Source organism: Podarcis gaigeae, assembly GCF_964106915.1.
Source record: "Podarcis gaigeae genome assembly, chromosome: 13".
Lineage (NCBI taxonomy): Eukaryota > Metazoa > Chordata > Lepidosauria > Squamata > Lacertidae > Podarcis > Podarcis gaigeae.
The window spans coordinates 21,160,760-21,187,291 of NC_139689.1; the positions used below are offsets into that span (position 1 = coordinate 21,160,760).

General features: G+C 47.7%; 1 protein-coding gene across 1 annotated transcript; it reads right to left on the bottom strand.

Annotated features, from left to right (window-relative positions):
- Window positions 1-600: 600 nt before the first annotated feature.
- On the bottom strand, window positions 601-18,899 carry CD37 (CD37 molecule). Its single transcript, XM_083707998.1, has 9 exons — window positions 18,600-18,899; window positions 15,775-15,849; window positions 15,512-15,584; window positions 14,582-14,706; window positions 13,595-13,669; window positions 11,807-11,911; window positions 10,663-10,872; window positions 9,007-9,090; window positions 601-3,088 (listed from the first exon to the last, which is right to left on the bottom strand). Exons 2-9 carry the CDS (start codon window positions 15,838-15,840, stop codon window positions 3,011-3,013), a joined length of 816 nt encoding a protein of 271 aa, XP_083564124.1. The 5' UTR covers window positions 15,841-15,849; window positions 18,600-18,899; the 3' UTR covers window positions 601-3,010.
- Window positions 18,900-26,532: the final 7,633 nt, after the last annotated feature.

Here is a 26,532-nt window from a genome sequence, read left to right on the forward strand (position 1 = left end):
CTGCTGCAGCAGTAAGATAAACGGCATTTCTGTGCGCTCTGGTTTCCGTCACGGTGTCTCGCTGCGCCAGAAGCGGTTTAGTCATGCTGGCCACATGACCCAGAAAGCTGTCTGGACAAACGCCAGCTCCCTCAGCCTAAAAGTGAGATGAGCGCCACAACCCCTTAACCATCCAGGGGTCCTTTACTTGGGGAGCACCCCACCAGTCACAGAAACCAATGAGTCCAGCACGGTAGGGCAAGTCAAAAGAAGCACCAGCACTTACCGCTTGTGGAAAAGCTGCAAGTCAGCAGGATGAAGAAGAACTCCCTTGTCGGGACCAGTTCTGCCACAGACCAGCTTTGGACCAAGGTACGACTTCCCAACAGCCTGTGGCACATACAACCCACCTGGGCTGGAAGGAGCCTTCTGAGAGATGCCATCAAGCTAGAGCAGCCAATGGGAGGAAGAGGTGTGGCTAAGAATGCCCTTGATAGCTATACCTCTCCTGTTCCTTGATTGTTGTCGTTCTCTTAGGGTTGAGGCCTGCTTAGTCGTTCTTTCTAGAGGCCATCTTAGCTTGCTCACATCTCCAGAGTGCAAAAGAACCAAAGCAAAACAGCCATTTAGGGATTTTTATTTATTTATTTACAAAACAGGATAATAATAATAAAAAACCCAACCCACAAAATGCACAAAACAACCCCAAATACTGTTAAGAAGCAACAAGCTACGGATAAAGGTGAAATTATATATGCGTACCTCATTCCACCAGCATCCTCCCTTTTAACCTCTGTTCCCTCACAACTCCACTACAGTGGTACCTCTGGGTGCGAATGGGATCCATTCCGGAGCCCCATTTGCACCCTGAAGCGAACGCACCCCACCTCTGCACAGGTTGCTATTCGCCAGATCTGCGCATGCGCATGACATCATTTTGAGCGCATGCGCGAGCGGCAAACCCAGAACTAACGTGTTCTGTTACTTCCGGGTCGCCGCAGAGCGCAACCCGAAGCTACTTTAACCCGAGGTATGACTATGTCAAACATCCAAGTGGTTTCTATGCATAAACAGATACACAACACATGCAGCAAGTTAGAAATGGGTCTTCCCATCGGACAATGTACAGGTATAAACAAGTGGAGCAGAATAACAAAAGTAATGACAAATGATGTGAGTTGAGCGCAACTTTTCCAAATAGTTACCAAGACGTGGGGGGGGAGAAGGGGCTTATGTAGCTCCAGCCAAATCTCTGGGAGACCACCAATGTACGCATGCACACACTGACAGGATTGAGAGCAGAACTTGGCCTTGTTGGGCAGCTGCCAAGACCTAGAAGTGTCCAAGCAGGACCCATGACAAATACATGCCCTCGGTCCCCCTTAAAATACTTGTTCCTGGTCTTATTGTTCAAAACAGGCTAAGATGCTGGATCTAGAGGCCAGTTTAACTTTTGCACCATGCCCCACAGCCATCCCCAAATCTGGAGCTTGCCTGGCAGACACACATGCCCAAGACAAGCAAAGTTTTCCTGCTTCCCTGCGATTTCAAGTGTTCACAATGAAGACGTCTTTACCAGAACTGGCTATGCTTGCTTGTCTTTCTTTTGTGTAAAGAGAGCCCATCTGAGAAGGATAAGTGCATTCAAACTGTTGGTATCGGGAAGCAACCTGTGGCCTTCCAGATGTTGAACATGTCTTGAGGTGACAGGAGTTGGGAGGCCAACAACATCTAGAAGGCCACAGGTTCCCCACCTCCTGTGCAGGCAGCTAGCTGGGGTGTGCATGCGTTAAGCTTATGAGAGACAAAAATTGGACCAAACATGTCATGGCGGGGAAGCCCACAGTCTCAACGTGCGCAATAACAGAATTAACAACCAGAAAATGGGAAGGGGAGAGCAGGGCCACGGGGTAGAGAAGGGCTTCAGAACAAAAGTTGGAAGTTTTGTAACGACTGGAAGGGGGGAGATTGGAGGGGACAATGGCTGTTCTCCCCTAGGCATTTTCAGCTAATCCAGCCAAGGTGTCTCAGAGCAAGGGTGGGCAACCTGTGGCTCATGTTGCTGGACTGCAACTTCCATCATGCCTGTGATGGTTGGGGATGATGGGAGTTGGGAGTCCAGCAGCTGGGAGGGCCACAGGATGCTCATCCCTGGGTTAGACATTACACTACAAGGTGTAAACTGAGTGGGTTAAAAGAATTTCACAGGCACTCCCTTATGTTTTGGAGTACAGTTCCCATCAGCCCCAGCTAGGAGGGCCAGAGATTATGAGAGTTTTAGTCTAGCAATACCAGGAGGGCCACAGGTTTTCCATCCCCAATTTAAAATGTTGCACCTGAGCACCATCACTCAAAAACATGGCTCATCCAAGTTCTCAGTACTTTTCTTTCTTCCGCTGCTAAATAAAATTTAAACATTTTAACATCAGCTTTGTTTTCATACTACGAAAGGCAGGATTAATTCCAAAACGAGCTTATTAAGGAATTTTACGGAATAGTCAATAGAATTGTTAATGGTTGTTATTATTAGTAGTAAAAAAAACACCTTTAAAAACACACATTTGCTTTCCAAGTTATGTTTTGTAATCCACTCGAGTCTGGCAGTGAACTCTTTATTCTGCCAAAGAGTGCTGAAGCAAGGTCTAGCCTTGGATGTCACGAAATGAACACTCAAGAGCCAAAATAATCAGAAAATTGTCGGGACTAAATCTTTTGGCATTATTACATCAAATTTCGGAATGGATAAGCTTATGGTTTGGGGAGATTTAAGGGCTAAATCATCTGTTTTGCTGTATGAAGAGTTCTGCAGGGTGTTGTAATGGATTCTCCTGACAGCTGCAACTCCTGAGAGTTTAATTTCTTTCCTCAAGGTTATGGTAGAACCAATCCTAGCTCTGTGCAAGGAAAGGTTAGGTAGAGAACCTCCATAGGCACGTTGCAGCCCTGAAGTGGAAAGTTTTGAATTTAAAGGGATGGATTCCATTGCCGCCCCCTATAAAATCTGGAACTCTGAGAAGGGGCGATTCGACTCCTAGGAATAGCGAGTCAGCTTGTCATAGTTGGGTCCAATGGTCCTACACAGAAACATCGATAGCGTCATGAGGCAGAGCTGTGGGAAGAGAGAGATCCAGTTAAAAGAGGGCTCGCGTTGCTGCTCTGATACAACCACTGGCACCAATGGGGGGCAGCCCCAGCTGCATTTCGTGGGACATTGATCACCCAGAGGGTGGAGGACCTCACAGGAAACACCAGGGCAGCCTTCGCATTCTGGAGTTGCCTGGGCTTTTTAAAAACAGGTTTACGGAAGAAAGCAGAAGGCCATTATCTCTCCCCCCCCCCCGCCCCCATCTAGCTGGATAAGGAGGAAGGAGAATTTAAACTATCTACAGTGTTTGAAATCCCCCAGGTGCCACCTAGTGCGGGTCCAATTGCCACCACATGGAGACCTGATGATGCCAGGTTCGCGACTGACATCTCCATCTGGCTGGCCCCGCCAGCTTTCTTAAACAGGTCACACAAAACAAATGAAATACCGTGAAAATCCCTGAAACGAGAAGTAATCGACTAGAAATATTATCTTGTGGAAATCAACTAAATAATAAAAATCAAAAAGCTTAACGGAAAAAAATTAGAAAAACCTAAAATAGAACAAAGCCTTAACGGGATGCCGGCTACAAACCTCGTTTCACTGAACTATTCAGTTTCCTCAGAAGGAAATAGAATTTTAAATGACCAAAATTCAAACAAGGGTAGAACCCCCAAAATTCTGACGTATTATAATCCTAGCTTGACCTAGGTAAAGCAAAACAGGTCAGCAGAAAAGCTTGTTTACTGCATTTATATCCCACCTTTTCCTCCAAATAGTACATGGTTCACCCCCCTCCCATCTCAGTTAATCCCTACAATGACCCTGTGAGGAAGGCTAAGAGGCTGCGACCGGCCCAAGTCATGGCTGAGTGGGGATTTGAACCTTGATCTCTCAGGTCTGATACTTTAACCATGACACCACACTGGCTTCCTAGATTCCTGCTACAGGCCAGCTCTATCAATTACCATATTTTTCACCCCATAGGAAACACCGGCCCATAGGACACACCTAGTTTTTTTGGGGGGGAAATAAAGAAAAAAAATTATTCCCCCCCCCAGGTGCGGGGCTGGGGCGGGGGAAGCCCGAGCTAGCGTAGAGCCGCGCGAAAAGCTTCTGGGTGCAGGCAAGCTCTCCGCTAGCTATGGGAGAGCCGCGCGACTTAGCGTGGTTCTCCCACGACTAGCGGAGCGCTGCGCGAAGCCCGAAGCTTGGGGCGTGCAGAGCTCAGCGCGCCCCAAGCTTCTGGGTGCCCGCAAGCCCTCTGCTAGCCGTGGGAGAGCTGTGTCTCCCACGGCTAGCGGATAGCTTCCTGAAGCCTGGAGAGCGAGAGGAGTTGGTGCGCACCGACCCCTCTCGCTCTTCAGGCTTCAGCGAAAGCCTGCATTCGCCCCATAGGACGCACACACATTTCCCATTCATTTTTGGAGGGGGGAAAGTGTGTCCTATAGGGCGAAAAATAAGTAGGTAAGTAGGTAAATAAATATGGGGAAAGCAAAATATCACTTGAGAAGGATCTGAAATATTTTCCTTGATGCCTGAATTTTTATTATTATTATGGGTTGTTTTATTTGATGCTTTGATGTGTTGTAAAACACTTTGAGATTTTTTATTTAAAATATAAAGCAGTATACAAATGAAATAAATAATAATAATAAAAAATCCCACGGATGGGGGTTGGGGAGGAAAGTCGCCCAAACATTCCATTGTGGCAGCCGTAACCCAAGTTTAAGGTGCCATTTGGCTATTGACTTATATACAGTATCTAAAAGTTTTTAACACTGTCTACAGATTATCCAGCAGAGGGAGGGTTCTTCTTTTTAAAGCTAAACTTTCATTTATCCTTCCAGCAACCCCAAGGAGGAGGCATAACACCCATTTTGCACGTGGAGAGGAAGTGCCTCACTCAGTGCATTATTCGTGGAAGTGGCTGAACATGAGCTCGCATCTCCTGGCAAAACAGTTTCTACACAGTTGCGCAGTCCGTTTCCCCTGCCAGAACTTGCACCTCAACTCAGGCCCATCTCAGCACAGGCTAAGGCAGGAGTTTCAAGATGAGCATCCGAGGCCCAGCAGCCCGCGGTTTATCTGTAGAAGCGTGCATGCACACACACACACACACCGCGTGCGCTCCATACCCATGGCAATCCCATGACAATGCGGGGCTTGCCAGAACCGTCTCACTCTTGCAGTTAAAGCGCCGTTCCTTAGGTAGAAGGATGCAGTCCCTGGCCACCACATTTCCAAATGGTCTAATAGCCGAGGCACCCATGCACACACATCTACAGCACTCAGAAGGACATACAGCATCTGGAGTGGGCCACAGACCAGCATGGAAACATGCAACGCCTGACGTCGTAAGGATCACAAGACAATGCGTACAGAGCACTCTGAACATTCAGAAGCACTACACAAGTGCTAATTATTTTGTTACCATCATGAAAAAAACACCCTGCTTTTCTTCTACTCTGGAAGGCAATGCTGGTCTTGTGCTAGTGACAATAGACATTGTTCTGCTACAGACCAAGTCTATTCAAAACATTCAGATTCGGTTTATGAAGCGGAAGCATGCTGGGGTCCGCCTTCATTTCAATCTGTGCACTTCGACCTGTAAAGCCCTACTTGCCATTCATTCCAGATATGAATAGGCAGGCAGGCAATTATTCAGTGGTTCAAGCAGGGAAGCAGAGAGAGCACTTCAGGAACACAGGGCAGCTGCCTTGCACTGTACAGTCAGACCCTTGTCTCAGCATTTTCCACACACCAGCAGTGGGTCCCCAGGATTTAAAGGCCGGGATCTCTTAGTCCTGCCTTGAGACCCTCTGCATGCAAAGCAGGTGAATGCATTATTCTATATTGTTTTATTCTTTTCTTTTGCTTTTTTATTTTATTTGGAGCTTTGTGATATTTGGTGTGTGTATTTCTTGGCTTGGCATTTCAAAGAGCTGCTGTGCCTAAATACCGGCTTTGGAATGGAAGGAGGTGCTGACGAGATCAGAATGGTGTGTGCATCTTAAGAGGGAGCAGGGTGGGTTATCAGTAATAATTCCTCCCTCCCTAGAAATAACCGCTCTGAACTCCCTCCTGTTGCATTTTAGCTATATTTTGAAATTTTCTTTCTAGCCCCTCCACCGCTTTCTCGTTCTCTTTCCCCTTCTCTCTTTCTTTCATGGAGGGTAGAGGCTTGGGCACTCTAAACACTTCCTCTTCTTGCTCTGAGGGGGCATCAAGGCAGCGCAGAGGACAGGCATGTGGCAATTGACTGCGAGGAGGAAAAGGGGGAAAGGAGGCGCCGATACACACTGATTTGCAGCAGCTAAATCCCTACCAGGCAGAGGCAAAGCTTAGCCTTCCCACTTCACCTGGAGTAATTACCTTGCCAGTACTCGAAGTAGATGTCCCTGTGCAGGCAACAGCAAAAGGGTTTAAAATAAGCAAAAAAATAAAAAATAAACAGAGAGGCAGAGGAGGTTTGGGAGAGTTCACTTGGGGAGGGAGCACAAGGAAAACATGCAATTCCTGGTGTGTGTGTGTCGCTTTGTGTCGCCAAACAAAACACTGCATTCACAGGCATGCCTGGACACATGGCAGGGAGGTGCATGGGTCTTGAGAACCACAAAGCAACCTGCTTTTCCACATAACTGCAGCAACCAATACACAAAACATGCAAGCAGGCCACAGCTGGCCTGAGCACCCCACTTGTTGGTGCCAGCAGGGCAGTCCACATGCCCTTACTGGGCAGGTGTTGATCACACAGCACACTATATAAAGGCCCAAACAGCTGAGACGGGAGTCTGCCAAGCTGCTGGAGGTGGCAGTGATGAGAGCCAGAAGGATGGCGGAGGCAAGGGTAAAAGGTAAAGGTAAAGGTACCCCTGCCCGTACGGGCCAGTCTTGACAGACTCTGGGGTTGTGCGCCCATCTCACTTAAGAGGCCAGGGGCCAGCGCTGTCCGGAGACACTTCCGGGTCACGTGGCCAGCGTGACATCGCTGCTCTGGCGAGCCAGCGCAGCACACGGAACGCCGTTTACCTTCCCGCTGGTAAGCGGTCCCTATTTATCTACTTGCACCCGGAGGTGCTTTCGAACTGCTAGGTTGGCAGGCGCTGGGACCGTGCAGCGGGAGCGCACCCCGCCGCAGGGATTCGAACCGCCGACCTTTCGATCGGCAAGTCCTAGGCGCTGAGGCTTTAACCCACAGCGCCACCTGCGTCCCCCGAGCAAGGGTAGAAGGAGCTAGAAGGCAAGGGTAGAAGGAGCTAAACACCCCATTCATTCATTCACTCACTCACTCCCTGTCATATCCCACCTTTCCTTCAAGGAGCCCAAGGTGGTGCACATGGCTCTTTGGCTCCCCATTTTATCCTCCCAACCACCCTGTGAGGTGGGCTGAGTCAGTGACTGGTCTGAGGTCACCCAGTGAGCTTCATGGCTGAATGGGGATTTGAACCCTGGTCTCCCAGGTCGTAGTCTGACACACTAACCACTACACCACACTGGATCTTGGATCCATGCCATGAAGCAATGCTGCACAGGTCTTCCAGATTCAAGGGCAACTCTGGTTCCCCTGTTGGTAGCGATGTTGTTAGAGGGCGGCTCAGGTAGTCCAAGCCCCTGGTGTTTTGTGGGAGGCCCTAGATCAAGTGCTCTTCCGTCGGCACCCCACCTGGTTTAGTTTTGTTTGTTTGTTAATGCTTATAGGGCATCTAGGGCACATCAACACACAGTTACAGGGAGGCCCCAGACACCCACCATCTTAATTTCCCAGAGACATCTATACAATCTGCATATGCAAGTTTTATGTAAATTACCTAGTAACACACTCACTTGATAGATCAACCAGGCAAGCTCAGACTCCCAAATCCCAAAGAGGTAACACCGTGCCCTCTCACTTAACACTGAAGCCTGGGCTGTGTGTGCCACATGTTCAGTGTTTTTCAGACCAGATAGTTGGCTTAGCAGCTGCACTAGAAGCTACAGTTTGCTTTCCCTAAAAATCTATAGAAACAGCAGAGCCAAGTGCAGTCCTCCAAAATGAGTTCTCTATAACCCACCCACCCCAAATTCTGCCTCCCCAACTTAGGAAGCCAGTCAGGAAGAACCCCTTCTCCCCAGAAAGACAAAAAACAACAAAACCCTGTAATCTGAGAATTATGGGGAAGCACAGGCCAAGAATTCACCAAGGAATTCACAATGACTTCAATATGCTAGCTAGCAGTTTTGATGGCCAGCACACACACACAAGACCAAAATCATGCACAGGCCATACAAATAAAAGCCCACACAAATCGGATTTGGACCAGAGGGGAAATAAGCAAACAACAGCAAAAGCAGCAGCAACAACAACACACAATTCCTCCCAGCACTGGCAAACACAAATGTACCCAGCTAATATACCAAGGCAGGCCCTTGAGCAAAACCACATCAGTGCATGCATACAAATACACTCTCATCTGCCACCTGCTGGGGAAGTAGAGGATTTCATGGGAGCCACCACTATGCAAGTCCCTGTGCTCTAGTGCGCTGATCAGGATCATGCACAGCAGCTGCAGGAACTACAAGAAAGGTTTTAGGCTGAGGAGGGGAAAGGGCAGACCATCTCTCACCCACATAGCATAATTCCACAGTCAACAGAACTTAGTGGTCCAGACTGGAGCAGCACTTACAGGCACAGCTTGTGGTTTTCCTCCACAGAGCACCAAGGTGGCAACACTGGTACGCTTCCCCTTTTTGCTCAGCCACAGAAATACTCTCAGGTCTCTGTAGAAACTGCATCCACAGATAAGACCCTCCCCCCACTCGCTCGACCTGGGAGGCCAGGGAAGAAGCGGAGCTCCACCGCAACCTCCGCTACTATTGGCAATGCCAGCAGTTCTACTCCTTGCAGAGCTGCGGAGAACGGCAGCCACACCAACCTGCAGCAGCTCGCCCAGACCTCTTACCTCCATGAGCGCAATCCCAAGGCTGATCCCCACAATGGTGACGATGTTATTTGTGAGCCAGGTCTGGACGCCGTCCATGCAGCCCTACAATTGGACAAAGGCGTATTTGTTAAAAAAGGCTGCTTGCTTGCATGCGTGCATGTTCCGAGAATATATAGAGCTGTCAAGACCACCATTCCGCATCCCAGACAGCAACCAGATGCATCCAAGAAGTCCGGGAGCAGGGCAGCAAGGCAATAGCCTGCCACAAGTTCTGTATTCAACTATGCACTGCTTCTGAACATGGAGGTTCCATTTGGCTACAACGGCCAATTGCCACTCCAAGTCCTATCCTCCATGAACTTGCTTAATTAACCATTTAAGCCATCCAAACCGGTGGCCATTCCCAGCAGTGGTTGCCAACAAGGAAGGACTTGGGGGGGGGGCAGATGTCCAGCCCCCACTCCCAGGAGATTGAAACAGAGGACCACCAGCCCCCACAGCAGAGCTGTCTTACTGCATTTTGAAGTAAGTGAAGTGAAAATGTTGCAATCTAAAAAGCAGCCCCCTTCTCCCACCCCACCACTGCCTAGTAAGACTATTACGTTCAGTCTAGCACGGTCAAAACTGCACCACTGTTACCCCACATTGCATGGGAGTGCATCCCATAAATTAACTACACAGTATGCAGAAAAGTGTTTCCTTTTGTCTGTTCCTGAATTGACTGCCAATTCCCCCCTCCCAGCACACATTTTTACATTGATTTTTAACAACCAATGTGCAGACAGAAAACATCGCAGCCTAGAAGGACAAAAGTACGAAAAGATAACAACACAGCTCCAAAGAGATAATAATAACATGTTAACTCATGCCAAAGTTCCCTTAATAAAGATTTATAAAAGTACTCTCAACCTTCAAGTTCCATCATTATTGTGAACAAAGGCTCTATATAGGCTTAACTGAGCCAGACATTTTGCATGTATCATTTTAAACATGTGCCTCAATATTTATATAAGAAATAAAATCATGTCATCTATTTCTATATGTCCTTCAAACTCTGCCCTTTAGGTCCTTTCAGTTTATGAGATACCTTTCCAAGGAAGGCAATTAGCAGAATCCTAATTATTGAGATAGGGGTTGCGAGTGGCGCTGCGGTCTAAACCACTGAGCCTAGGGCTTGCCGATCAGAAGGTTGGCAGTTCAAATCCCTGCAACGGGGTGAGCTCCCGTTGCTCAGTCCCTGCTCCTGCCAACCTAGCAGTTCGAAAGCACGTCAAAGTGCAAGTAGATAAATAGGTACCGCTCCGGCGGGAAGGTGAATGCTCTGGTTCTCCAGAAGCGGCTTAGTCATGCTGGCCACATGACCCAGAAGCTGTATGCTGGCTCCCTCGGCCAGTAAAGCGAGATGAGCGCCACAACCCCAGAGTCGTCTGCAACTGGACTTAATGGTCAGGGGTCTCTTTACCTTTAATTATTAAGATTAAAGGTCTTCTAGGATTGCTGCCGATCCATTTCACCGGGTGACTTGGGAGTTCTAGAATTAACAGGTTGGGAAGACAAAGCCTCTTTCTATCCACTTTCTCCAAGCTATGCAAGCCAAGCTCAGAGCACCACAAGGGTTGGATTCTGACCAGAGAAGGGTTGCAAGCATCCTCTCCCCTGCCTTCAGCGACTCACCATCTCATAGACGGACCACGGTTGCCCGTAAGAGTTGCAGAAGCCTGCGATCTTCGGCCTGGTGGTGGGGGCAGCGGTGGTGCCGTTCCCTGGCTGGCCAGGCTGAGAGACGTTGCCGCGGCACGAGCAGGGGTAGAGGTGGTAAGAGGAGTTCTTTATTATGCTGTTCTCCATCCAGTCATTGGAGAGGATCCATCCGCAACACTGGAGCTGCAGGGAGGCAAAAGAGAAAGACCATGAGAAGAAGACCTGGGGGCTGGAAGAGAAAGCTACCCCAGGGGCAGAGGAAGGGGGGCGATGGGGGCGGTCCACCCTGGTGTCACCACCGAGCGGGTGACAAAATGGTGGGCGGCACTCACAACGGGGCCTGCAGCGCGCCAGCCTATCCCAAGGGCCTATAGTCCAACCCCCTGCATTGCAGGAAACTCAGCTAAAGCACCCATTAGCCATCCAACCTCTGCTTAAAAACCTCCAAGGAGGGAAAGTCCACAACCTCCCAAGGGAGACCGTTCGACTGTCAAACAGCTCTTAACAGTCAGAAAGTTCATCCTAAATCTTAGAATCTCCTTTCTTGTAACAGGAGAAAACAAGCTTGCTTCATCTTCCATGTGACAGCCCTTGAGATATTTGAAGCTGGCTATCCTATCTCCTCTTTTCCAGACTAAACATACCCAGCTCCTTCAACCGTTCCTCATTAGGCTTGGCATGAGTTTCAATCTGGTTTTTAGCCCATTGCTTTGTTGATTTGTAATCATTTTTGTAATGTTTCAAATAGTTTTTAACTCTGATAATCTCGTTTTATTCTTTTAGTAAATTGCTTTGGGTGCTTTTTTTTTTTAAACACAACTGAGCAGTACATTAATTTTGCTAAATTAATTACCGTATTTTTCCGTGTATAAGACTAGATTTCCCCCCCTAAAAAATAATGTCAAAAATTAGGGGGATGTCTTATACATGGATATATCTCCCCCCATTTTCTTAAATCTGAGTCCCCAAAGATAGGGGGCAGCTTATACATGGGGGCATCTTATAGATGGGAAAATATGGTAAATAACCAAAGAAAGCCACCCATGAACATGGCAGGAGGAATCAAAAAGGCAGAGAAAACTTGGGTGGGCATTTCTTCTTGAGGAAAGTATCTTACCTCCATCTGCACATAATCCCAGCTCTCCTCCTCATCTGTGGACGGATTATATGTCCCATAGTGCTCAATTATTTCTGTGACATAGTCACCAACCTTTGTGTTGAGCTGCATGGGAACAAAAGTAAAGTTAAAAAGTCGGCTCTCCGACAGCACAGCAGCAACAGGCATTAGGGTGCTCTTATTCTCTGTGTGCCCTACAGCAAATTTCTTATAGTGTCTTCTTGGTTTGGCATGACCCCCCACCCAAGGAATGCTGCCTGTTTCCTTCCCAGCTGCCCAAATACAGGCAGGGGGAAAATGAAGCCCCTGTAAACAAGGTTGAAAAATTGTGGTGCCCGGTTCCCCCTGGGTTCTTGAAAACCAAACAGAGGTGATGTACTCTTCTTGAGTGGCACGCCTTCTCTGAATCTACACTTGCCCCACAAACTCCTAAACAGAAGTACATGTGAGAGCATTGGGTTTTCCTGTTTACTACAGTGGTACCTCAGGTTACAAACGCTTCAGGTTACAGACTCCGCTAACCCAGAAATAGTACCTTGGGTTAATAACTTTGCTTCAGGATGAGAACAGAAATCGCACGGTGGCAGCAGGAGGCCCCATTAGCTAAAGTGGTACCTCAGGTTAAGAACAGTTTCAGGTTAAGAACGGACCTCTGGAACGAATTAAGTTCTTAACCCAAGGTACCACTATATAGGAGCTCGCTGGTTGCACAGAGCTTAATAGCTGACCCTTGCGTCAATCACACAGCCATTCCTCCTCCCTCCAGGATAATTTAATTTAGAGAAAACTCTGCCAAATAAATGGCCTAGAAATGCTTTTTTAAAAACATAGAGCCTGCCTGAAAGCGTAGAAGGGAGGGTTTAAGAATCTACAATGGAGCCAGAGCCTGAGGCTCAAGGGTGGGGAAAATCAAGAGTTCACCACCCAACCAAAAGAGAGAAGAGATCAAAATGCACCCACGGCAGGAGGGAGGCGTGGGCCTGCTTCACCCCAGCTTTCACCCTGCTCTCCCCTGCGTGTGAGTCACAAGCACTTGGAGAGGGAAAGGGAGATCAAAGGGCATGAGCAGCCCTCTCTCGCGTGCCCCGCTTGTTCTTTCCTCCGCTCAGGCAAGGAAACTGAGGCTCGCTTGGTCGACAGCACACGCAAAAAGAACAAGGCGGCGGATTTGTAAGGGGGTAGAATGACACTTTCCACTTCAGACACTGGCGGGGGAATCTTTGAAACATTTTCCCCTGTGTCAAACAAACTCTCTCTGTGAGTGGAAAAACCAGCACACAGGAAGTGAGTGAAGCTAGAACCCATTCTCCCCAATGTGCTAAGTCATCTACTTTCGGGGAAACTATTACGCACAAAGTGCTGCCCCCCCCCCCCCGCAAGTTGAGACAGTATGGTTGCTTCTGTCACCTCTGCACTTTATCACCTCGTTCCACTGTGTGTGTAGACCAGACGGGAGGCCCCATACACACCACACGTTTACAGCACACATTTGCTTCCCCCCCCCGCCGTCTGCCCCCCAAAGAATCCTGGGAGATATACGTAGTTTGCTTGGGGCACTGGGTTTCGTAGCTCTGGGAAGGGTAAGCTACAGTTGTCATAATTCTTGGGTTTGGCGTGTGTGCCTTAAACGTATTACATGTATCCAGCCTAGCGATAAAAGTGTGGCGAGAGAAATGGAGAGATAGATAATCTGATGTTTTTATTTGGACCGCGGTGGGGGAAATCCCAGGGCAGCCCCACACTGCCATGAGACACGCAGGTTTCACATTTTATCCAAGTGCCACTCACCGTTTTGCTCTGCGAGTATACCAAGATTCCAATGATGATCTGGGCCAGGAAGAGAAGGAGCAGGAAGGCAAAGTACTGGTGGGGCACAGGGAACAAGAGAGGCCAGTGAGACTCAGCCAACGTCCCACCACAGCCAGGAGAGCTACTGCAAGTCTCCCTCTCACGGGAGGAGAAGCCTGGATGCCTGCTGAGATGGTGGTTCCTCTCACCTCCCCACAAACACCTTCCATGCCTGCAGCTCCAGGGATTCCTTCCTGACTGCTGCTTTTTACTCTGTCTGTGTCTCCCCTTGCTTTCCACAGGTACAGAATCTACCCCACACCCCAGGAGGGAGGCCCAGCCCCTGGATGTTTCTCCATGAGGTGGACAACCTGTTACTTCTAGGCAGGGTCCTGCCACCTCGGCACGGTCCATGGGGCTTCAGGGTTCCCAGCGTGCTGTGTCTGCTGCCTGGCTGTTTGTTGGGCCGCTATTCAAGGTGCAGGACCCTTTCCTGCTGTAGTGACTAGCTGGCATTCAGAAGAAAACATGAGCCTTCCCTTCTTGGGATATCTTCCATCTTAGATGCTGATCAATAAAGGCTACGAATTTTATTTGCTGCTATGGGTGGCTGGTAGGCAGCCCTTCCCCCTTTTTCAGCAGCGCCACCCACCCAAATAATTTCCCTTGCCTCTTTCTGCACCTCTTCCAGCTCTACACTATTCTTTTTTGAGGTGGTGGGGTCAGAACTGTACACAGTATTCCAAATGCAGCAACACACCACAGATTTATATAACATTGTGAAGCTACTGGCAGCTTTATTTTCAGTCCCTCTTCCAGTCACTCCCAAGAGTGGGATTTGTCTTTTGCCACTGCCACCACATGTGCGTTCTTGACCCACCCAGTCCTGCTTCCAGTAAAGGCGTGCCAACTCCCAGCAGGCCTTGCTTTTAACCCCTTATGCCTGAGTTCCTTTTCTTGGCCCCCCCCCTCTCTGCACATACTTACACATCCTAGCATACACTTGATTTCCTTGAGGGAACCCAGGCAACCGAGGAATCCCATCCACATGGTGAGGATGCCAACCCCACAGAAAATATAGGACCAGATCTTGAGGGCATAATACGCCGACCCTGGAGAGGGAGTTAATAGGTAAATCATCAGTCCGGCCTGTCTTGACAGGAAATTCAAGAGGCCAGAGATGGCAGAGAATATTTTTATGAAGAAAAGCTGCCCACTGGCCCATTGTCTGCACCAGGGTTTACCAAACATGGGTCTCCAGCTGTTTTTGAACTACAGCTCCCATCATCCCTGACCACTGGTCCTCCTAGCTAGGGTTGATGGGAGTTGTAGTCCTAAAGTGGCTGGAGACCCAAGTTTGGGAAACCGTGGTCTACAATGACTAGCAGTGGCTGCCCAGGGTTTCAGACAAGAATCTCTCCTACGTGGAGATGCCAGGGGGTTGAATCTGGGACCTTCCACACACAAGGCAAATTCTCCACCACTGAACTACAGTCCTTCCCCCAATTTTGTTAAAAGCCTACTTCTCTCCAGCAACCTGACTGGAAATTTTTTCCTGGTATAAGGATTCGGTGAAACAACAGGTGCTTATGGGAGCATGTTCTAAGGGACTGAAATGCTGCTACACATGAGCTGCCATGAGCTACCCCACAGCCTTTTCCCTGCAAAACCCAAAGCATAGATGCAGGAGAAAGCAGGACCAATATGATGCCAAGGTGGGGGAAAGCACTGGTAGAGAGCTGTAAGGAAAGGTCTGTTTTTTGTTCTCCTAGAATTTCCCCAGTGGGATTAGTGGGTGGGGTGCAATGTCAGTTGGGACAGAGGAATATTAGCAACCCGGGAAGGAGAAGGGAAAGACGAGTATGTGAAACAGGACTGAGAGCCCCCCCCCCCCACATCCACGCTGACGAGACTCACCTAGGACAGCCGCAAAACTGTCCCGGTCAAAAAGTAGCCATAAGCCAAAGCTAAACAGAAGTCCTCCGAGGAGCTGAAAGAAACAAGGAGTGGGGGAAAGGTTATAAATCTAGGTTCCTACATATTGCTTCCAAGTTTCTTTAAATCTTTCCTCACCCTCCATCAATGGGCTTCTCAAAGGGCAAACAGGAATCATACTGATGGGCCCATCTAGCCTGGCATGAGGCCTGCCCCCCACCCCACCCCAAAAAAAAGGTACTCACAAAGAAGAAGAAATTGAAGAGGAAAAGGAAGTACTTTGTGACAGCGATGCAACCTTTGCGGGACATTGTGTCGTCCTGTGGGGAAGGAGAAGAGTGTCAAGGGGAGAGACAAAATACAAATCCAGTTTGGATTGTTTTTGGCAGGGCCCATTTCCCTCCCAGCCTCCTCATGCTCCCATGTTTGTTATCTCCACACCAATCCTCAAGGAAGGTTATTTCATTTGGGTTCTTTAATTTTCCTTTTTTTGAAAAAGGAGCTCTAAGTTGCGGCCTCTCCCGTAACTTAGAATCCTAAGTGATGAAATCATAACAGCGGCTCACTCGGTTGCTGGGGAAACGTTGGCTGTCATCTTGGGGTTGCCTGTTCCATTCCAGGCCTTGCTGGTTGAGGTGGGGGAAAGGAAGGAGTAAACAGAGAGGATGGAGGCCTCTCCTCCACACCCCAAGCTTGATCCAGGCCTCGCTGATAACACCCATTGCGGCTGACAACTGGTTCCATGTGATAAAACAGTCCCACCCATTCTTCCATTGGGTTGCCAGTTGTTTAGCCTGCTATGCCTTTAAAAACAGTTTGAGGGATGGATAATCTTTATTTCCACATTGTAGGAAGCTTTATCAGCACATCAAAAGCTGCTGTTGGAAGGCCCAATTTTTTTAATTTTCTGGTCAGTTGGAACGCCTATCCACCAGATGCGCGCACACGCACACACACACACACACACACCCTTTCCAAAACCACACGGTTTCCATCTGGCTGCAAGAACTGAGCCTGCACTGTCTCTAAGTGGCCTGCATTGTCTCTGAAGCTATGACAACAGCCTCACAGCAGCTGAGTCCAACATGAGGAACCGTTCTTAGGTTTATCAAAAAAGCAGGTAGATAGCAGGAATAGAGAATGCAGAGGAACAACCATCCACTGCGGCAAGTCTATAGGACAGGCACCATTTAACCTTCCAAATTAAGTTGCTTTGCAAGTTTCAAGCTACATTCTCAGAAGCAGAAGTTCTCATTAAAGATAGCTATACAGATCCACAGACAGAGATAGATTAGAATTTACCAGCAGCAAACTCATTCTCTGAGTGTGGATCCTTATATAGCTAAACAGCAACACCCACACCAAGTTTTACAGAGGTACCCCAAAAAAGTGGATTGAGGGGGCGCTACAAAACAGCCCACTGAGGGCTGAACATGCTCAGTGGTTATGGAATGCTGACTGATAGTTCAGGGACTTGGAAAACCAGGTGTAAGGGAGATTGGAATGGAGTGTCATGGGAAAGGTCAGGGCTGGCTAGTTGGCTGGCTGGAACTATGAACAGTAGCACTCTAACCTACAACATTTTGCTGTGGGTCCCACCCATATTACTGAATACAAGTTGTCAGGGAACAGCAGCCAGGGTAGGCTTCACGCCCTGTGTGTGGCCTTCCTGAAGGCATCTTGTTGGCCCCTGTAATAAAGCAAGATATTGAAGTAGATTAACTTTTGCTCAGGGCCAACAAGGATCTGATCATGTTCAGACATGTGGCTGGGCAACAGGGGTTGCTCAGGTGATGGAAGAAAATGCACTCTCCCCATGGCCAGAGGCATTATCACTGTACGTCACATGTTCCCTCTACCCTCAGAAAGATCCTTCAGAACTGAGACTTGCTAGCAGGACAGATGATATGATCTCAGAGCAGACCAGAAGAGGAAGTGGTCGTTTCTGAAGGTGCTGTGCATCATAGATTCTCAGAAAGAGACAGGCTCACTTCCTGGGCTCCTTAGGCAACTGATTCTTATAATCTCTCTCACAAATCTCTGTATTCTTGCGTGCAAGACCCACAGACTCACTCCTCTGCCTTTCCATTGGCTGAGCTAATAACTCACATCTGCAGTAGTGCCAGTTCACACACATCTATATGCCACCTTCATTTGTGAAAACACAGGCCTCTGTCACATCTGCTCATTCACACCCTGTTTCAGCAAGACGGTTCAAGCTCCGCTCATCATTGTTATGCATACAGAAGTATGCGCAATCCAGATCACTTATGTAAGCTGTCCATGACACATTTACACTCATGGGAACGTCTCAAGTTGCACAAGAGCTTTTCAGATTCGGTGTACGAGGGAGCTCTCTCATATGTGCAGATTCACAACCAGTATCTGGCCTCTTGGACCTTAAAGAGCACACCAGCCTTCACCAACATGGGTGTGTTGCACAAGGGCACTTTTAAATACTTTGCACACACCAGACAGACATGCGTTTTGACAAGGACAGGCGTTTTTGCCGGGTTTCCTCAATATACAGTCAGTAGCAAAATGACATATTAAACCACAAATCAACAAGTCATGATCCTCTTTGTCAAATCCCTTGGGTCCACACATACTGTCCACCTCTGCCTTGTTTTTACACGAACAGTCCTCTCTTCTTCTGCCAAACAGGCTTTTTCTTCTAAACTGGTTTCATCCCACCAGCCTCACAGTGACACTGAGAACGCCCCCCCCCCATCACTGACTCTGAGGCCTCAAAACATATCACACCCCAAGATTCCCTCTCAACTTCTGCCCCATAAGCAGCCCACTTGCATCTCCAGCCAAGCCCATCCCCATCACTCGCCCCGGATGACTCACTCAAAAATTAACCCCACGCTCTGCGATCAAGGATGTTATTCGAGGACCGAGTTTGGATCTCTGATCCAACAGTCCCAACCCCAGATGTTTTCTTAAAAGACGCCCTTATTCGCTTTTATTCCCTATCCTCTCCATCTCCTACTGACCTCTTAACCCTACAATGCTCTGCCCTGGGACTTCTCAGCGTTCATTAAAACCCGATCTAGGAATGGCTCACCTTTCTGTATCACCCAGGCAGCCTTTTGCCTCTTCTTTCTGCTTTGGTTGCTATCTCAGCCTCTCGCTCCGCTCCCTGCAACCACCTAATAATTCGCCTTCTTTTGACGGTCCAAAGTTTCCAAACTTCGCTCATCCACCCAAAGGGGCCCACCTCCCTCATTTGCGCCTCGCGTTTCTGATTGGCTGCCTGGGGAGCAAAGGAGGCGGGGCTTGTATATTAACAATTAATAGATTCCAGCGTTCCACCCACAGCCGCCAGTTTCCAGCCACCCTCCCCCTCCCTCTTTTGTTGCGGGCTGCCTTTTTTTTTAAGGTGGTGCCGCTTCTCAAGGGGTATTTGGTTTCATGACGTTTATCCTCTGCGCCCTCCACATGCTGAAAGTGGCACAAGCAGAGCGCGGGTTGTCCTGATCCTACGTACGGCTTTTGCAGGGAAGCCACACCAAAAAATCCCCAACCCAGTTATGCCAGTAAAAACATCCAAAACCAGGGGTTCAAGGCACCATGCCTCGCATCTCCGCGTGTTAATTTATATTGAGAAATGATACCAGAGTCACAGCTCAAACCAATTTCCGTGCATTGCATGGCGAAAATTATAGATCCAGCACTTTTTGGGGACAGATCCATCGTACAGGGGAAAGGCTCTACTTGGTTTTCACATGGGGACACCCAAATCTACCAGCAAGTTAATTGCTCCTCAAGTCACTGTCCACGCTGAATAAAGACCCAGTGCTCTGCAGGGTTGCAGCAACTTTGCTCCACTTCCTAGCTTCCTCGTGATCGTAGTTTTCACATGGAGACGTTCCAGATCCACTGCGAAGCTACCAGGCTATCAGCTCACAACACCCAAGGTAAATAAACCTTTGCTTTGCGGCACTGCTGTGGTACGGAAACCTGAATCTGAAGCATGGACACACTTTTTTTTTCTAAGGAGAGATTTGGGGCTTTTTCCACCCTTCATGAGTGTTGCAGACAAATAGGGATTCCATCAATGACACCATTGACCATAACATCCTTCTGGACCGTCTAGAGGGGCTGGGAGCTGGGGGCACTGTTATACAGCCCGCAGACTGTCTCGCCAGAGTGGTGCATGCTCTAGTTATCTCCCGCAGACTACTCCAGACTACTGCAATGCACTCTACGTGGGGCTACCTTTGAAGGTGACCCGGAAACTGCAATTAATCCAGAATGCGGCAGTGAGACTGGTGACTGGGAGTGGCTGCCGGGGCCATATAACACTAGTCCTGAGAGATCTGCATTGGCTTCCAGTTACGTTTCCGAGTAAAATTCAAAGTGTTGGTGCTGACCTTTAAAGCCCTAAACGGCCTCGGTCCTCTATACCTGAAGGATCGTCTCCACCCCCATCGTTCAGCCTGGACATTGAGATCCAGTGCTGAGGGCCTTCTGGCGGTTCCCTCATTGCAAGAAGTGAGGTTACAGGGAACAAGACAGAGGGCCTTCTCGGTACTGGTGCCCACACTGTGGAATGCCCTCCCATCAGATGTCAAGGAAATAAGCAGCTATCTTATTTTTAAAAGACATCTGCAAGCAGCCCTGTTTAGGGAAGTTTTTAATATTTAATGCTGTATTGTTTTTAACACTCGATTGGGAGCCACCCAGAGTGGCTGGGGAAACTTAGCCAGATGGGCGGGGTATAAATAATTTATTATTATTATTATTATTATTATTATTATCATCATCATCATCATCATCATCATCATCATCACCATCTTATTGCTGTTAACCTGTAAGCCTCCATTCACTTTGATAGTACTAATCACCATTCATTTTGATAGTACTGATAATGACCACCACCACCAGCAGCAGCAGCAGCACAGAACAGAGCATGGTACAAAAGAAGGGATGTTAGAGAAAATGCAAAATTTAAATTTAAATGCAAAATTTAAACACCCAAGAGATGAGCTGTGGTTTTGAGCTCATTCAGCCTACGTGGTATAATTCACACACATCTTTCTCTCTGTTGGTAAGATACAGGAACTTCCTTCTGCTTCCATTTCCATAGAAATTGAATATGTTGTACAAAGAATTAATTAAGGCTACACTCCCAAGTAGTCTGTGTTACTCTCTACTGAGTAAGCACTCACAGGATTAGGCAGCATGTTACGAATGCATGTCATTTCTTTAATCGTTGCTAAAAACAAGTTCACTGGAAAATTAACTGTGGTCTGTTTGTTAACAAGCAGCTTTGCTGAATCATTTCAGGCTTAGAACTGCTTAGGCCATGTCTTAAGTGTTGCACAACAAATGACAGAACAATATGGGCTGCATTCACATGGCAGTTTATTCCATTTCCTCAACTTTTTCCTAATTGTTAATTTCCACATTATTGAGATTTCACATGACTGGTACTTGAATGGGGGCAGCAGGCTAACTTGGCAGTTTCAGGGCAGGCCACGTAGCAGCCACAATTCTGTCCTCCAACAGGACAACAGCTGGGGAGCTGCCACTGTCTGCTTAATTCTACCTGGCAGTAGGGCTGACCCTGAGAATGAGGGGGCACATTCGCACCATACATTTAAAGCAGTATCACTTTTAACAGCCCGGCTTCGCCCAAGGAATCTTAGGAACTGTCATTTGTTAAGAACACAGGATGTCATTAGGAGACTCCTATTTCCCTCACAGAGTTCCCTGAGAAGACAGGTTGACTATTAAACCACTCTGGAAACTGCAGCTCTGTGAAGTCTGCTTTAAATTCTCAGCGCCTGGAAAGTATAGCTCCTAGGATTCTTTGAGGGAAGCCATGACTGTTTAAAGTGGTATGATCTTGTTTTAGAAGTATAGTGCAAATGGGGCCTAGGAGAGAAAGAGAGATCCATTGCTTGTGCTCCAAATGGATCCTCCTCTGAGGAGCTGGCAGAGCTCATCTGAGTAGTGTCAGAGCCGAGGTGGTTGGGTCTGTGTTCATGTCTGCGTCTTACCTAGTTGCAAGCTATCGATGGATCAGGACGGGCAACGTGGGACATGAGAATGAAGAGATTCCTGATCCCCTCATATATATTTTTTCATGATTATCATCACTGCTATTACTATTTTGAACTTAAAGTCAACACAATCAGAACAAAACTAAAATGGGGAAGCTGGTTTGGTGGGGGAGGGAAGGAGAAAAGGGGAAAAATCCTTTTCAGCTTATCAGAGGGGCCCTTATAGTTTAACAAGTTCATCGCGGGGTTTACTCTTGGCCATTGTATTGAATCACTTTTGCTACTGACCGTGAAGTGTTGGGGGGAAACCACTTCAAAGGTCTTCTATTTCTTCTGCAGATACTGCTGAGCATCAGTGGGTGCAATTAATTAATTTTAGCTGCATACATACCCTACGTTCAAAGCTGTCCTGAAGCCGTAGCTTACCTGGCAGCAATTCAGTATGCAAGTCCCAAGGGTCAATCCACACAAACAAAGTCCAGGAAACGCAGTTCAGAGTCAATCCAAGTAGCCAAGTCTGAAGTCCAGCAGTCAGAATACACAGTCGAGGGTCAAACCCAAAGCACAGTTCAGTAGAGGTCCAGGCGTAATCCAATCCAAGGTTCATCAACATGGGCAGTTGAGCAGACAGAGCATCTCAGCTCAGCTTTCCCCTTGTACTTTGCATGCTGGTTGAAACATCTGGGTTTGATGAGGCAGGTGACCCTCACCTGTTCTGAGCTGGGCTGTGGACCCTTGCCTGCCTCAGCCTCCTAGAGTGCCACTCCCACTGCTCCCTATACCTCAGAGCCTGCCATGTTTGTGGGGACAGGGGTCCCTCTCGTTCTGGTGATGGGTCCTGCTGATCTGGTTCCTGTGCATTGACCCCCATTCCCTCACCATCCTCCATCACCCTGTAAGTACTTCCTTCCCCATCCCCTGCTTGCCCTGGTATGTCCTAGTCCCAGCTACATCCCTCGCCAGGATCCTCTTCTTCCTCACAGTCAACCAGCCAGCTCATGACAAAAGCACATTTAAATCACATTTTCCACCTACCCCGAAGAATTCTGGGAACTGTAGTTTGTTAAAGGAATTGTAGCTCTGTTGGAGGGATAAACTACAGTTTCCAGGGTTCTTTAAGAGTGAACACAACGTTATAAGTGTATTAAGGGGCCAATGAACTCAGGCGTTTGGGAAACCCTGGCTTAAGTACATGTCATTGAAACAGTCACTTTTAGCATTTCTCCCCTCCTATGCTTAAAAGAAATATATATTGCAAACCCCTTGGGGCAGGGAGGGACTTGCCCTATTGTAAAATGCCAGGACACACTAATGACTCATGGCACTATGTAAATTATCATCCTCATGGGCACCTCCAAACAGTCGATGTTTTCCAGAAGAAAGTCAAGCGCACACTAGAAAATTCAAGTTTGCATAGTTAAAGCATTCTGTTGCCCTAGCACAACAAAGTCACTTTGAAAAAGAAACAGTTTTTTTGTGGTTAAGAAATTGATGGGGAAATGCATTGAAAAGTGTGGCATGTCGACGCGACTTCCTGTAGGCATCAGGAGGTGAGCAGTTTGCTGATGTGTAACCTCCCTGCAAACAAATCAGAACAAATGCTCAGTAAAGACCTGACACAGTCTGACCTCCGTGACAGCCTTTTGCAAGCAAATCAGGATAAATGCTCAATACACAGCTCATCTGAGGAGCCCCCCATCGCCATGTAATGATCAGCCCACTCTTTATTTTAGTTCACCTCCTCTTTCAGCTCACAGTAGAATCCGCTCCTCTCAGCAGCAAAGATTACTGAGATCCCCTTCACAATAGCATTTCTCTCTATATTTCCTGCAGCTTTTTGAGGTTTTGGGCAGCTTAACCCCACAGCTGTTGTTTTAAGTTCCTTAAACAATCGGGTTTTGTTTCGTTTTGCTCCTTTTGGCTTTCCTGAGGTGGTTACTTTTTTTTCCTGTCCAGCAAGCACTTTGAAGATCAAAACTGTATTTATTTTGGAGAAGGATAAAAGTACCGTCTCATTTGATTACACAATATTTGGGCAAAAAGTATTATGTAAATCCATCTGTATTCCTGTTCCTTCCAGCTGGAAATGTCGCCCATACAGCAGTGCTGCTGAGCAACAGTTGTTCTAGAAAATGTGACATAAATCATATCAGAAAAAAGCCACACAGTCAACTGTACTTCAGACAGATTGTTGTCCCCCACCTCCTGGGACCAATGAGCCCATCTCTACAAACTGACAGGTGTATTTTCATTTGAAGTATTACACTAAGACGAGTGGGGAATCTCAGGTTGCCTGTGGCCTTCTAGGCCTCTGTGTCTGGTCCTCAGATCTCTCATGAGCTCATACCCTGAAACCAGGGAGTGTTTATTGAGGAGAGATTTTACCATTGCCTTATTATCTTAATCCTGTGTTATCCCACATGAAGATCAAGTATCCAGAGCTTTGTGATGCAAAGTCAGGCTCCTGCATCATGGATCCACCTGTTTTTCACCCACCAGCCACAGAAAACAACCATGTTATCACAAACACAGCTGCATTTACCGGCTAAGTTGTAAGATCCTATGCTTTAAGACACTGCTGTGGTCCAAACCCTGGCTCTGAAGCATGGATCCTTGAGGTGGTGGTAAGAATTGAAAGAGTATTTACTCACATGGTCATGAGGAAGGGGATAACACAAAAGGAGACAGCACCAAGCAAAAACAAAGCCACACTCTCACCCACCTGTAAGCAAATAATATTTTTAATTTTAAAGAAGCAGGTGCTTCTGTTGCCGGGTGCTGGAAGTTAACGTGGCAGGTATTGGAAGGCAGAGAATAATGAGGGGGAATCTTTTAAAACCTATACATAGGTAGTGTATCACACCTTCAAAACTGACCCAAATAGCAAAACAGAGCAACGCAGATTGTGAGTGAGGGGACACTATGCTGCCTTTAAAGCGCATTCTAAACACATCCCCTCCCTCAAAGAATTCTGGGCATGGTAGTTTGTTAATGGTTGCTGAGAATGGTAACTCTATGAGGGGTAAACTACAGTGCCCAAAATTCTTCGATGGATGTGATTGGAACATGCTTTTTAAAGGTAAAGTGTGTTTGCAGCCCAAGGAACATAACTTCTTATGTGGTGGTCCCGTAGAAAGGTGTTAAAATTTTGCAGGATGGTGTTTAGTTGAACAGAGCAAGCTACAAAGCAAAACCAATTAATGATGCCTGCTGAGGCACTGTTAAATATTTAGGATGACCAGAATGACAAGCTGCTTTCAAAAGACCATATTAAGTTTTATGAGTGCAGCCAGTTTGACTATTCCACGTTGCAGAACTGATATAGACAGGTAAGGTGATATGAAAGCTTTGGCAAGTAGCCGTCACTGAAAAATTAACTCGTCAACTTTAAGTAGCGAGGTGCGAGAGGACAGGCAAAGGACACAGACTTATTTGCTGTGGGGAAATATTTTATTTTCCATATAGATGTACTGAAGATACCACACCATCTGACAGAAATAAGTCTCCAGATCTCAAATAAACATGAGGAAGCATCACATTTTGAATAGTTATCCTAATCCTAATCCGAGCTGGGCCATCCATGAGGCAAAGTGAGGCGGCCACCTGGGGCAGCAGATCCGGCCTCCAAGAAATGCATCACCTGCTACTGCTGCCACGGTGGCAATTATAGCTGTGCCATGCTGCGAAGAAGAAGAAGAAGAGGAGGAGGAGGAGGAGTTTGGATTTGATATCCTGCTTTATCACTACCCTAAGGAGTCTCAAAGCGGCTAACAATCTCCTTTCCCTTCCTTCCCCACAACAATCACTCTGTGAGGGGAGTGGGGCTGAGAGACTTCAGAGAAGTGTGACTAGCCCAAGTTCACCCAGCAGCTGCATGTGGAGGAGCGGAAACGCGAACCCGGTTCACCAGATTACGAGTCCACAGCTCTTAACCACTATAGCATACTGGCTTATGGTCCAGATCTGCTGCCTCCTTGGCATCCCTTCCATGCCACCTCTACAGTGGCCTCTTGGCAAACAGGAATCACTGCTGGACTCCTCCCACCCTTGTTCCCAGTGCAGCTCTTTATTCCCCCCTGTTCCCAATGCAGATCTTCACTCACCCCTTCTTTCCTGCTGGAGGAAGCACCATTTTGTGGTTTGTCTCAGGAGCCAAAATATATTGGGCTGGCCCTAATCCTAATCCACACCACCGGCACCAACTCCAGGGGGCCCTGGGGGCTCGGGCACCCACAAAAAATTGTTGTGGGTGCTTGGCACCCTTACCGTGGGGCCCTGGACACGACTTCTGGGGTTTCCAAGCACTGCTGCAGCGTGCAATGTAACATGACGTCATGACATCACGGCATGCATGCTGCTGGGCACCCATAAACTGGGGCCCAAGTCGGCACCCCTGATCCATGGACAAAGCAGGGATGGAGGGATACTTACTCATGGAAAGGATCCTGGCTAGGGATCCACATAACAAGCAAAAATAGAAACAAGGTGAGGCTTGAGAAAAGATGTTTTTCCTGCAGTCTTACAAACTGCAATTCTGCAATTGCAATCCTCCTTTGCCATTGCGGCTGCCTTCTCCGAGTTGGCTTCTCTGCAATTGTTCCTTAGGACAGAGCTGCCTTTTAGAAGCACAGTCCTATCCCACAGAATCCAGAAACCCACAGGATTTTGAAAGCAACATTCTTCTTTGCCAAAATCCAGGCTTGCAGTGTATTTGTTCTTCTTCACATGCATGGGAACATTTGTGAATGTAGTTTCAAAGTGGGCAGCAGAGTCCAGGTTGCTTATCTGCTAGACCTAACCTGCTTCTTACCCCCTCTGTAAGGGGAATCCCTCTCGCACAAACAAACACGAATGTTTTGTTCTGGTTGCCAGGCAGCTGCAAAGGACGTATTGGCTTCACATCAAGCTTATTGATAGCGAAACTGTTTTTACCTTATTGGTAGTGAAACCGCACGGCTTTATTATACCAAGTTTTTTAAGAAACGGAAA

Coding starts and splice junctions, on each gene's coding strand:
- CD37 (XM_083707998.1), bottom strand. CDS start 15,840: ATGTCCCGCAAAGGTTGCATCGCTGTCACAAAGTACTTCCTTTTCCTC. Junction 15,585..15,774: donor TCTTCAATTTCTTCTTCTTT/GTGAGTACCTTT, acceptor TGTTTCTTTCAG/CTCCTCGGAGGACTTCTGTT. Junction 13,670..14,581: donor TCAAGTGTATGCTAGGATGT/GTAAGTATGTGC, acceptor GTGCCCCACCAG/TACTTTGCCTTCCTGCTCCT.